Here is a 14,215-nt window from a genome sequence, read left to right as displayed (position 1 = left end):
GGATCTTTGCTTGCTTCCCCAGGCCTGGGCTTCTGGGTCGGCATGACCCATATCTTGGTACCCTTGACTTTGATCCTTTCTTGAGCACCTACTCTGCTCAGTGGGGAGCTGCCTTAGGAGTGACATTGGTCTTTGGCTCCGGCGTTGTTTCGAAGGGAAGGGCTCGAATCCAGTTCTTCGTGCCTTAGGTGATCTTGGGCAAGTCATTCAGCCTCTTCGGGCCTCACTTTTGACTCAGGGCGTGTAGCAATGGCTAAACTTTGCCCCAGATCATCAAGTTACCACAAAGCAGGGATGGGTCTGACTTGTCTGGGGTTGTTTATATGAGGGTGGAAGAGTGCAGGGAAAACAAGGAAGCTCTGGGCTCCTACTGCAAGTGGGATTGGTGGAGAAGGGTCTTGGGTCTTGAAAATGGAGAGGAGGAGGTCGGGAGGAGCTGAGCCCCTGGGTGCCTTGCAAGGACCCCATTAAGGGACCTGGAATAAGTGGAAACCGTGTCAAGGTCCCTTCCTTGACTTTTGGAGTAAAACCTGCCCAGGGGCTCATCTGTAACGGGCGCATGGGGTCGTGCACATGACTCACTGAAGCTTCTACACCTCACTCCGACACCCAGTCCACGCGGCCTCTGATCAGGAGGGGGCTCCTTCCACCACCCCGCTGACCCTGGGTATCTGCGAGGAATTCGGTGGGGACGGTGGGGGCTTGTGGGCAGGAACGAAGCCGAAGTCTGGAAGTCTGCAGGACCAGCTCCTTACAATCCTCGAAGGTTCCCGGAAGGAGGGCGGAATTTAGGCTCACGACCTGGTCTTTACGTGACGCCGCGGGGCTTTAACCCGCTCAGGTCTCGGCGCGAGGCGCGGCCCTGCAGTCCCACTCGGGGAGGCGGCGCAGAGCGCGGGCCCGGGCCGCCGGAATCGGGCGTGGTTTAGGACCCGGGGCGGGCCTCCGCGCGGGTGGCGCGACTCCGAAGTTGGGCTCGGGGCCGCGGCGGTGACCGCGGCAGTGACCGTCAGGCCTCCGGCCGCTGGCGCCCGGCTCCGCTCTCGTCCGCACCACGACGCGCGCCGGCCATGACGGGCTCACTGTTTCGGGCGAACTTCTGGGTAAGTGGGCGCGGCGGCGGCATCGCCGGGCACGGGGTTGGCCGGGCGGGAGGCGGCCCCCGCTCCGCGCGGCTCGGGGACCGAGCGCGGCGCCGCGCCCGCGGCTCCGAAACGCCGGGCAGGCTGTGGGGCCCCGGGTCGGAGCGGATGCCCCGCCGCTGTACCCTCTCTGCCGCCCCTGCCCCCAGTCGCGCGGGGCTCCCATAGACTCGGGACACCCACCCCGCATCTCACAGAGAAGAAAACCGAGACCCAAGGAAGGGAGCGGCCCGCCCGGGGAGAGTGGCCGGTGGGTCTGGAGGCTGCACCTTGAGCGGAAGTGGGGGGCACCTGAGGCGAGCTTGACCGGCGGAGAGCGGCTGTCACCCCCTGGGGGGTGGTCTTTCCCAGGTCCACCAAAATGAAAGCGCCTGACTTTACGTTGCAGACCCTGAGGGGTTTCTGCAGAAGCTTTGCCCTACCTGGCAGCCTGTTGCCTGAGCCGCCTCCCCAGGCCCTCACCCCACACCAGAGGGAGGCCGAGGCAAGTGTGAGACCCCGGAGCTGGTGGGGGCATCCAAGCCAGGAGGACGGGGGCCAACCAGGAGGCAGCGGCCCGGCCTGACCCTCTTCGCCTTGTCCTCTCACTGGCCCTCTTCGCCTGTCCAGTCCTCTTCGCCTTGTCCTCTCACTCCCCAGGGGCCCCTCAAGGGCCTGATCCCTTATCCGGGCGGAACGCCCTCATCCCTGCAGGGCCGCCGGTAGCATGCCTCCAAGTTGACCTACAGCTGCCAAGCAGCACCAGCTCCTCACCTGGGGCCCTGCTTGCCCTCTGTTTACTTCACGACTGCCTTGCAGGTCCCTGTCCTCCACTGTGGGCTGCTGGATGGAGAAACCTGTCTCTGTGGCCTCAGGGACAGAGTTGAACCCGACCTTGTGAGGTCCCTTTTCTTGTAGTTTTTGAGGCTCCCCTGGAGCACTGCCCACTAACTTCACAGAGAAGGTGAACAACCTCACAGTGGCCCTGCCAGGAGGCCTGGGAATCCTTCAGGTAGAATATAGGACTTTTCAGTCCCATGACAGGCATTGTGCAAAAAAGCAGGGCAGAGTGACCTGCCTTTCCCTTCCTCAAAGTGTGACACCCAGTTTTTAGGTATTGGTCCAAATGTCACCTCTTCAGGGAAAGCTTTCTTGATTGCTCTCAGTAGGCCCTGCTATCTGCGGAACGCCTTGTGGACAGTACCGGGCTGGCTTTCAATGCACCTGCCCCTGCCCAGGCCTTCACACAGCACTTGCACAACAAACAGCTGCTGAGTGAGTGAAGTGGGTCTATAAGGCTGACAGGACCTGTGAGGGGGTGAGAGCTGCAGCCTTCATCCTCGGAAGGCTCCCAGGTCCCAGTAAGGCAGCTCACCAGCTCTTCTGATACATACTTGCAGGAGTGGTTAGCGGAGGAGGCAGAAATGAGATCTGGGTTAGGAGTCGGAGTTTGGATGATGGTCTGTGGGAGAGAACTTCCTGGGTTTATACTTTTTCCCCCCTCTGGCCTTATAGGTTCAGAAGGTGTCTGAGATCCTGAGAGGGAGTTTGAAAAGGTGTCTTCAATCTCTAATCTTCTGTAACACTTTATGTCAATAATAAAAACAAGCTGACATTATTGTGCACAGAGTCTGTGGCAAGCACCATTCTAAACATACAAGTCTCACAACTACCCTATGGGGTAAATTATTTACTATCCCATTTTACAAACAAGAAAACTGAGTGACAGAGAGGTTAAGTAACACCTAGAGCTGTTAAATAGTGGAGCAGGACTCTGCATGGACCAAATGCTCAGTGAGTGCCTCAACAAAGCTGGCACCCAGCGCAGCTGTCTGCAACACCCCTTACTGCCAGATGTAGATGGATGGTGGGTCATCATCTGACTCTTCCTGTGAACATCTTTCTCTTCCAGCTCCAGCAGTGAGCTCCTGGACGGTAGGCCCTGGGTGTCACCATCAGCTGAGTCCCTAGCCCTGTGTGGCCCCTTGCATTTGGATGCTCAGGAATCAGGCAGATGGAACTGCCAGCCAGGCCCAGGGGAAAAGGGGCAAAAGGGAACCTGTTGGGGATCTCAGGGCCTGCCTGCAATGCCTCCCTGCCTTTGAGAGCGGGTAGCAGAGGCAAGGCTTTTATTAACACAAAGGGGAGTAACTCTCATGTTTCCAAGGATGAGAAAATTGTGTTTAGATAAGGTAGAAAACTTCGGAAACTAAAGTGGGTTTCAACTGACTGAATTTAGTATTTGTGAAATATCTTCTCTGTATGAGGAGCTGTAAAACGGAGGTGGCATTTGCAGCATAAGAGCACCACCTTGATTGGAAGGTAGATTCCTATGAGGAAGTGAGGTGGGGAGGGTGGGCTTTGACCTTGAATGCCTGGCCTCCAGGATGTGGAGGAGGAAGGGGCAGGGGCTAGGGAGAGTCCAGCAGGGGCCAAGGGTACAGGGCCAGGGTTAGAAGGGGTCTGTTCCAGGGTGGAGACCATAGGGAGGGGAAAGGAGGAGACAGGTGGGAGGAGCACAGAGGGTAGAAGTCAAAGCCACAGGACAAGGCAACCAACTGAAGGTGGGCAGTGGGGAAGGAAGGAGGGTTTAGAGGAGGGTTTACACCTCTGTGTAAGGTGGACTGGATAGTGAGGTGTGGGCCCCAGAAATAAGGAAGTCAGGAGGAGGAACTGGTTGGTGGGGAGAGGAGGAGAAGGAAGAGGAGGCAGAAGCGACATTAACAATATTTAACCACAGGGGTAGCACCGGGAGGATCAAGGGCAGCAGCATCCTGAAGCCCCCATAGTCCACAGCACTACATCTGGATTGCTGGATATGGGGAGGTCCTGAGAAAGGGAGGGTCTTTGGGAAGGGACAGCATGCCAGTCAGCAGGCTTTGGAACTATCTTAAATGTTTTACATTTATCATATAACAACCAGTGCAAACACACCTGGCCACTCTCTGAGGTCTGGTGGTCAACATCCTGGGTTTGAGGGTCTGGTGAAAATAGCCCCAGCCTGTTGGAAAAGCTCTGAGGTGGACTGACTGGGTTTGAATCCTAGTTCTGCGCCTTAGAACTGGGTGACCTCAAGCAGTTAGTTTACTTCAATACCCCTCCTCCCAAACCTTAGTTTTTCCATGTAAAAGTGGGGATAATAACAGTGTCTACTCTATAGGAGCGTTGTGAGGATTAAATCAGAGTTTAGTATAGTGCCTGGCACATAGTAAGCAGTTGTGACTGTCAGCTATTATCATCAGCACAGATGTGGCAACTATAGGAAGTGAGTGACAGTCACTCAAGGAGAAAGAATGAAGAGGAAAGAAGTTCCCAGGAAAGCAATCTTGGTGAATACCTGTGTTTAGGCAGGAGGAGAGGGGGCAGAGAAAGAGAGGCAGAGACTTGGAGATACAACCAGGAAAGAGCCATCTCAGGCCCAAGAGAGGAAGCTTCCATGGAAGTTGAGAGGCCCATAGTCAAATGAGGTAAATATTCAGAAAAGATATGAGTCAGCACACCCTTGATAAATAATGATATTCAAATGCCCCATGGAAATACTTATTTAAAGGAATCTTTTCACTGGATCTCTTGAAAAGAGAATACTCAGTGTTCTTTAAAACTGGGACGGTCCCCAGCTGGTTGGTCTGACATGAAGCAGCCTGCACGTTTTGTCCCTCCCACTCTGCTCTATGCACACCTTCGTTAATGGCCCTGTGGTTAAGTGGTGCTGTGTCATTGGTCTTGGTTGATGTAGATACTCCCTAGTCAGAATAAGACAGTGACCACGGATGTGGTTTCCAGAACTCCAGGGAAGTGGCTGGGCCACAGTAAAGGAAAATATGCCAGACACAAGTGTCTTCCAGATGTGGACATTCACGGGTGACTACAGAACCCATTCCAGAAATGGTAGATGTCCCCCACCCTGAGAGATTCCCACGCTCTTTGCTCAGGTGTGAGGCCCATCCTAACCCCAAACATCCTCTAGATCCTTATTTTGACCAGGACTTCCTGATTCTGAGGGTTCTTGGTCCAGACCAGCTTCCAAGTCATCATCCCAGCCCTCTCCCCTAACCCACTTGCAGTGGGCAGGGCCTCTCTTGCTGTCTGGGGAGTGACTAGAGGAAGTTTTGGTGTTGTTTGAACTTGCTCCTTGCTGTGCTGTTGACCCAGGGCTGTTCTTCTGTCCCAAACCTTTGGCCAGTTTGGAATCTTGTCATTCTGGTGACTTACCAGAGCATATGCATTGGTGCTGCATCTGGCTTTGCTCAACGACTTCTCTCCATACAGTGCTCTAGATCAGTACAGGAAGCTGCTTTTCTTTTCTTTTTTTTTTTTCTTAAGTAAGCAGAGAAGGAACCAGGTTATTATGTAGACCATTCATGCGAACTCCATGCGCTATTTCTTAACAATATTTAGGCTGTTGCTTTAAGTTTTAATACTCCTTCTTGGAAACTGGGCTCTAGAAACACAGCACATGGGCTATTTTGTGTTGTCTTGACTAGGAGCAAAAATCAAGGTAAAGTCATCAAGTACCCTTCTCCAACTCATCCTTCCTAGAGGAGCTGTGGGGTCTGTCTTTAAAATTATCAAAATCCTTTTTTCTTGTTTTATATATTCCCAAAAATTTAATAAGAGGTGTAGAACCTCTCTTTTAAGAAAAGTAAAAAATTCCACTTTTTCTCAGCAGCATTATGCAAAGACTGCTCTTTTTTTCTGGTAGTTACCATCACTTTACAAAGTAATATACTTACACTGCTCTCTGTTGATAGAGATAGAACAGTTTTAAACATCTGTTGACTTACTGCTGTAATAGAGGATTTGGCTCTTCTGTGTCACACCTCTACTTCCTTATATAATTATATCAATTATACAATTGTATCTTCCTGCCTAAACTAATTTTAACTTGTTATTTAGAAACAATTTCAAAGTTACAGAAATCTCAAGAGTATAAGAATTCACATATGTCTTTCAGATTCCTCAGTGTTAAACCCCATTTGCTTTATTAGTCTCTCTTTCTCCCTTTCAATAGATATGTTTTCCCTTGAATCACTGAAAATAAATACTACTGTTTTGAAATCAATAATCACTATTTATGGTGTCATAGTATATGAAGATTGTTACTTCAGAAGCTAAGTGGCAGACAAATACCTATATGATCCAACATATTTGTGGAATATAAAAACAAAGCAAAACAGAAGGAACAAAAAAGAGCATTAGACTCAGACACTGAGAAGAAACTACTGGTTACCAAAGGGGAGGGGAGTGGGCGGGAGGGGAAAGGGGCTGTTGAACCACTGTGATGTACATTTGATAGAAAAAAAAAAAAAGCTGAGTAGTATACTATGATTATATCTCCATTCATGTTTTTCTTGGACTTTCTAATTCCCTTTTCTCCCCATTATTCACTTTTATCAGACTTTTTTTTAAATGCTCCCAGCATATCAGTTTTTTGGGTTTTTTTCTTCACAAACAAGAGTGTTTACTCACAGACTGAACTTACATAGTGAAGACAGAGATCAGAGGTTGGTGTCTCAAATACCCAGTATTTGGAAAGGTCAAAAATACACACAATACATGCATAGATAAATACATATAGTTAAAATTCATTCTAAAGTCAAAAAAATTTAGTGTGTGCAAAACTTGGTATAAGAGTGTAAGGATAAACGTTAATTCGTGAATTTTTTTGGTGAAAGCACCCACAGATTTCATTAATCAGATGAAAACAAAGCAAAATATTGGTTATATCCAAATATATATAATATCCAGTGTATCTCTATTTGTACAATTAAGGGATAAATTTGCTATTAATTTTTTTCTTTTTTTAAATTAAGGTATCATTGATATGCACTCTTATGAAGGTTTCACAAGAAAAACAATGTAGTTATTACATTTCACCCTTATCGAGTCCCTCCCCATACCCCATTTACAGTCACTGTCCATCAGTGTAGTAAGAGGCCACAGAGTCACTATTTGTCTTCTCTGAGCTACACTGTCTTCCCTGTGATCCCTCACACACCATGTGTACCAATCATGATACCCCACAATCCCCTTCTCCCTCCCTCCCCAACCATTCTCCCCCACCCCTCCCCTTTGGTAACCACTAGTCCCTTCTTGGAGTCTGTGAGTCTGCTGCCATTTTGTTCCTTCAGTTTTGCTTTGTTGTTATACTCCACAAATGAGGGAAATCATTTGGTATTTGTCTTTCTCTGCCTGACTTATTTCACTGAGCATAATACCCTCTAGCTCCACCCACGTTGTTGCAAATGATAGGATTTGTTTCTTTCATTTGACTGAATAGCATTCCATTGTGTATATGTACCACATTTTTATTCATTCATCAACTGATGGACACTTAGGTTGCTTCCATATCTTGGTTATTGTAAATAGTGCTGTGATAAACATAGGGGTACATCTATCTTTTTGAATCTGAGAAGTTGTTTTCTTTGGGTAAATTCCTAGGAGTGGAATTCCCGGGTCAAATGGTATTTCTATTTTTAGTTTTTTGAGGAACCTCCATATTGCTTTCCACAATGGTTAAACTAGTTTACATTCCCACCAGCAGTGTAGGAGGGTTCCCATTTCTCCACATCCTCACCAGCATTTGTTGTTGTTTGTCTTTTGGATGTTTGTTCTATTAATTTTTAAATTCTCATTTACTAAATGTAATCACAATGCCCAGTTTTGTACATATTTTGTTACAGAATAAATATCATCTAAATATCAGTATTAATGAAAAGCTCATCCTGAGTAGGAAATTGCTGGCAGTTTTCTTTCTTTACCTACACTAGAAAACCAGCTTTAACAAAAAAGGAGCTTTAAATAAGAGGAGCTGGTTGTAGCTTCATTCTTTGAGACTCCATAGAATAAAGCTAATTGTAACTTTTAAAAATATCAGACTATTAGAAATTTCCAACTAATAAGTGAGGATGGTTTAAGTTAGTTAAGTAAGATATTGTTGCCAGGAATTTTAAAAGTCTTACATATAATGAAAATTCATGAAGATTGCAGAACCATACGATCTCACTCTAGAAAAGTCAGGCAACAGAATACTAGATATTTTCACCACTGGTGTTCAAATAGCTACTCTGAGTCTTACGGCCTCCCAATAAGGGCTTTATAACCTGCCTCAGAGTCATGGGCTTCTTTCCCAGACAGCAAAGACACAGAGGACTGTTGGCTTGTATGTTAACCCTACTTTCTGGGATTAGCTCTATTTTACTTTGATTTTGGGCTGCAGGTTAGACAAGGGTCAAGTAGGAGATTTCAACACATCTGATTGAGGTTTGTTCTTAATGAGAAATTGAAGCTTATTCCCAGATGGCCCTAATGTTCCCATCTTAAACTCTTTGTACTATTTATATGTGTAAGGAGGCACAGGGCAATCTTAAACCCCAGTGTACAAATCCATAATGTTCATTGTTATCTATTTTGGGGAACTGTTATACAGCCTCAAAGCTCACTGTTCAAATATGTCCATTGCATAGCATTGGGAAGTTCACACTGGGTGCATGAGTGGATTGGAAACCAGCTGAAGACTTTTTTTTTCAACAGAAATTGTCACAGATATTTGTGAAAGTAAAACAAAAGAGTATTCTTAGATATTTAAATGTTGTATTTACTTGCTATTCTTTGAAAGAAAAAAGGCTGCATTTTTTTTCCAGGAGACTTTTCATTCTTTAAACATATTACTCTTTGTTTATGGGGGTAGATTACAATTTAAAGTACGTTTATGAATCCCAAGAATAGGACTAAAAGATCCCCCTACCTCAGTGACATCGCTGTTTTCACAACTATATTGTAGCAGAGAGAGAGAATAAAGAATAAGAAAAGTTGTGATGGCAGAGGATGGCTGACCCCTGCCTCACTCCTTCAATTTTACCCTCTGCATTGCAGCCACACAAAAGTACTTGGTACACCCCAAGGAAACAAGGGGGTGGGAGATGTTCCTTTAGCCCTATCCCCAAGTCTTTGCACTGACCTCTGCTTCTGCCTCCAGGGCTTGAGTTAAGAGACTTTTTTGGAAAGGTCATTGCATATTTTTAACAGTATCCTTACCACCCTATATTTAATCATGTTTCCTTGCCTATCTTCCTTGCTAGACAATAGCCAACTTCTGTCTCATTCATCTCTGTGTCCCTAGAGTTTAACACAGTTCTGAGAACAGAGTATGTGCTCAATAAATGTTTAACAATTGAATACAGGGACACTGAAGTCTCATCTACTTGATGCCAGAAAGAAGCACCTGCTGCCCTTCACCCCCTACACACACTTATATATTCATAATAATATTCAGGGGTCATGCAACTGAATCCCACATATTTAACTAGTTGTGTTGCCTTTTTTCCCCCCTGAGTCTGATACTATACTTTTTTGTGTGTGTGGTAAGATACTAAAATACAAATAACAAAATTTACCATCTTAACCTTTTAAAGTGCACAGTTCAGTGGTATTAAATACATTCACATTGTTGTGCAAACATTGCCACCATCTTTCCTTGTAACTTTTCATCTTGTGAAACTGACATCTATACCCATTAAATACTAACTCCCTGTTCTCCCCTATCCCCAGCCCCTGGCAACTACCACTCTATTTCTGTCTCCATGATTTTGACTGCTCTAAATACCTTATGTAAGTGGAATCGTACAGCATTTGTCTTTTTATGACTGGCTTATTTCGCTTAGTAAAATGTCTTCAAGGTTCATCCATGTTGTAATATGTGTCACAGTTTCCTAAATTTTTAAGGCTGAATAATATTCCATTGTATGTATATACCACATTTTGCTTGTTCATTCATCCACTGATGAACACTTAATATACAATTAAGTGGAGTATACAGTGGAAAATACAATATTCCATTGTATGTATACACCACATTTTGCTTGTTCATTCATCCACTGATGACTGCATATCTTGGCTATGAATAATGAATGCTATGAGTAATGCTGCTGTGAACATGGTGTACAAATATTTCTTCAAAACCCTGCTTTCAATTCTTTTGGGTATGTACCCAGAACTGTAATTGCTGGATCACATGGTGATTCTGTTTTTAATTTTTTGAGGAATTGCCGTATCTTTCCCATGGTGGCTGTACCATTTTACATTCCCACCAACAGTGCACAAGAGTTGCAGTTTCTCCACATCCTCACCAACACTGTTTTCTGCTCTTTGTAAGGAACCATCCTAATGGGTGTTAGGTGGGATCTCATTGTAGTTTTGCTTTGCATCTCTCTAATGATTAGTAATGTTAAACATCTTTTCACATACTTATTGCCCATCCATACATCTTCTTTGGAGAATGTCTATACAGGTCTTTTGCCCATTTATGTATTTTTGTGTGTTTGTGGGGGGTGAGTTTTAGGAGTTATCTATATATTCTGGATATTAATCCCTTATCAGATACATGATTTGCAAATATTTTCTCCCATTGCATGGGTTGCCTTTTTACTCTGTTGTTAGTATCTTTTTTTTTTTCAGATGAGACACTTGTTTTAATTATTTTATGGAGGCATGAGTGACATACAATATACTATACATATTTCTTGTGTACAATATCAGTTCTGATTATATACACAACATTGAAACCCTCCTTACAATCAAAATACTAAGCATATTATCATGTGCAAAGTTTCTTCCCTCTCACACTCCCATCCTCATCCTCTCCCCTATCTCCAGGCAGCCACTGACCTACTTTCATAAATATAGATAAGTTTGCATGTTGTTAGTGTCTTTTGATGTGCAAAAGTTTTAACATTTTCACGAAGTCCATTTGTCTTCTTTTCTTTTGTTATCTGAGCCTTTGGTGTCATATGCAATAAATCATTGCCAAATCCCGTGTTGTGAATTCTTTGTTATGTTTTCTTCTGACAGTTTGTTTGTTTTAGGTATAATATTTAGGTCCTTGATCCATCTTGACTTAACTTTTGTGTATGGTGTTAATAAGTATCCAACTTCATTCTTTTGCATGTGGATATCCAGTTTTCCACCATTTGTCGAAATGACTGTCCTTTCCCCATTTAATGGTCTTAGCATCCTTGTCAAAAATCACTTGACCGTATATGTGAGGGCTTATTTCTGGGATTTCTCTTCTGTTCCATTGGTCTATATATCCGTCTTTCTGCCAGGCCAACACTACAGTAAATTTTGAAATTTAGAGGTGTGAGTCTTCAGCTTTGTTTTTTTTCCAGATTGTTTGGGCTACTCAAGGTCCTTTGAGATTCCATTTGAATGTTAGAATGGGTTTTTCTATTTCTGCAAATATTCACCTTTATCAGAGACTTATTTTAGTCTTTCAGCATACCAGATATTTAAAAAAATCCTCCCCAGCCCTGCTTTCCTCTAGAGACCCTCTTTATGGAGCTCCTTGTCCCTCCCCCAATCTGGACTGCTGATTTTTCAGGCCTGCCACACAGCTGTCATCCTGGGCTTCCCTTCACTACTCTTTTGAGTTGGAGCCACTGTTTTCCAGATCCTGTGTCACTTAAAGAGCTTTTAAAATGTAAATCAGGTCATATCATTCCCCTACTTGAATTCCTCCAGTGACCTTCCATGGCACCTGGAGTCTAAAAGCCTGACCAGCCTATAAGGACCCTTCAACCCCAGCCCAGCCTTCCTCTCTGCACTTAACCATTTGCATCTCCCACTCACTTACTCTGCTGAAGCTCTTCCAGGTCAGTTACCAAATAATGAATTCTCATTTCCAACGAGGCTATTCACTTGCCCTCTCTGACTGTTCCCATGGCATCTTGCACCCATCAGATAATCCACAATGTTATAATTACCTCTTTATTGTCTGATTCCTATCAGACAGTATGCTCTGTGAGGTGTGTCTGACTTGTGCAGCACTATATCCCCCACACCAAGCACAGTGGCTGGCGTGTAGCTGACACTCAGCAAATATTCAAGTGGAAAGAACAAACAAAGGAACAATGAGGGACATACGTGGCAGTGATGGAGGTCACTCATCCAAGTCAGGGCTCTGAATTTGCACCCCCTTTAGTGGAAGCATCATTCCACATTTTTAGGGAGCCTGTTCCACTGTGACTCACTGGTCATCTTGTTTTTGGGAAACTATCATCAAGGATGGGGTCTGGCTCCACCAGAAGCCCCATTTCCAATGGGGGCCACAACATCCACATACAGAGCACAGCCCACATGTGTCTTGCAGACCACATGGCTAGAGACCCTGCGACCAAGAGAGAAAACACAACACCGGTTAAAGAGAGGAAGGTTCTTCCCCGGCCATCACGCCATCTCAGGCAGCTCAACTCAACAGCTACTTATGAAATCCTGAGTAGCAGCTCTGTGATGGTCACAGAGAGACACGTGACATCTCACTTTAGAGATTATTATCCATCTATTCTACAAGGCGAGTCTCACATGGCATTTTCAAATAACACTTAGCATACCAAAATTAAGGAAATTAAACATACACTATTAGTAATTTGGTATTTAACCCAATTTTTTCCTACATGCATAGTTGTAATCATAGTATATGAACTATTCTGCATTCTACTGTTTCAATATGGTAAATAAGACATAAATATGATAGTGTCATAAGCTGATTTTATCTATTGCTGTCTACTTTTCCTTACAATCATTTAAAAAATACTCAGTGATGTAACTATTCTCTTGCTGTTTGGCATTTATATAATTTTGGAAGTTTTCTGTAATAAATAATATGCTGCACATCTTCATTTAGGGTATTTCAAAATTGGATTCTTTCAATATCTATTTCTGGAAACTCATCAAGGAACTTGTCACAGACATTTTACTTTTTCTCTAATAAGATCATTTTCTCTTTCCATGGTGAAAATTTCATATCTTCTCCACTCTACTTAGACCATTTCCTTCCCGTGTACTCTTTCTTTTTGATGACCTTGCCTCCCACTCCATCAAGAAACCAGACACCAGCTGGTGAAAGCTCACTTACCTTCTGTATAAATAGGATTAGATTCAGCCACCAGTAACAGAAGAACCCCGAACAACAGTGGCCTAGACAAGAACAATGTTTATTTCTCTCTCACATATGAGGTTTCCAGCTGGTCATTCTGGGGCTGGCATGACCATCCATAGTGGCAGGACCCACACTCCTGTCTGGTTCCTCCAGTGGTACTTGGTTCAATGCCCAGTACATAATTGGATTTACAGTAATATCTGTTGAATAACTGAAAATAGCATTCATTAACAGTAGGACACTTAGACACCTTTGATATATGATTTCCTGAATGGCAGACATTCTCAGTGTCCCCAGTAATATCTGAAGACACTAGTTTCACCACATCAGTCATAGCTAGTGTGGTTTTTCCCTGCCCACTTAATAACGAAAAATGGGTGCCTTATTAAACTTTAATTTGTGTTTTTATGGGTGCCTGTTAAACTTTAGTGTATGTTTTACCACGGAGAGTGAACATTTATTTTTTTGTATTTCCTCTTTTACAGATGGTTTTGTTTCCTTCCATGGGCTTTCCTTACAAATTTGCATAAGCTTTGTAAAAATGACAAAGTTATTCTTCGTCATTTACTACAAATATTTGAGTGTATTATTGCATACACATGTGTGTGTGTATATATACCACAATTGTGTGTATAATTCACCTGGTCTAGCATCCAGTAAATACAGCCGGCAGTAGGGAAGGGTAGTTTACACACTCAAGCTTTTGTGTTGGATGTTCCTGGGCTGGATTCCCATCTCTGCCCCCTTCAAGCTGCAGGATGCACGCTTGCTCAAAATATTCAACTTTCCTAAGTTTACTATCCTCATCTGTAAAATGATAACTATACTTAGATATGTATATGTATTTTTAAAACACTTTATACAATTTGTTGATCTAATCCTTTGTGATTTCATCTCTGACACATCATAGATGTGTCATAGGTTTAAAAATGCCTTTCCACCTTGAACGTTGGTAAAAATTCAATTATTTTCCTTTGAGCTTTTCTGTGGTAAGAGTTTTACTCAATATTTGTTTTTCTGTACAAGCCCATGGGCGTTCTGACATTTGCAGAAGCCAGTGATCTGTGTGGACTGCAGAGGTCAGGAGAGGATTGACTCCTGCTTTCAGGGGGCCTCTGCTCTTGTAAAGGGGCAAACGCACACATAGGACATTTGGTAA

General features: G+C 44.2%; 1 protein-coding gene across 2 annotated transcripts in view; it reads left to right on the top strand.

The window, feature by feature from the left end:
• The first annotated feature begins 713 nt into the window (after positions 1–713).
• Positions 714–14,215, top strand: part of PSTPIP2 (proline-serine-threonine phosphatase interacting protein 2) — a 65,673-nt gene continuing 52,171 nt past the window's right edge. Inside the window, exon 1 of one of the 2 annotated variants that reach the window (XM_036918693.2) lies at positions 714–1,103. In XM_036918693.2, coding sequence (XP_036774588.1) covers positions 1,071–1,103 — 33 coding nt within the window. In that variant the 5' untranslated portion in view covers positions 714–1,070. The remainder of the gene's footprint in view (positions 1,104–14,215) is intronic. The other variant, XM_036918691.2, reaches the window with a different exon arrangement.

Source organism: Manis pentadactyla, chromosome 6, assembly GCF_030020395.1.
Source record: "Manis pentadactyla isolate mManPen7 chromosome 6, mManPen7.hap1, whole genome shotgun sequence".
Lineage (NCBI taxonomy): Eukaryota > Metazoa > Chordata > Mammalia > Pholidota > Manidae > Manis > Manis pentadactyla.
The sequence above is the reverse complement of the archived record's forward strand: the minus strand, read 5'-3'. Positions and strand labels throughout refer to the sequence as shown.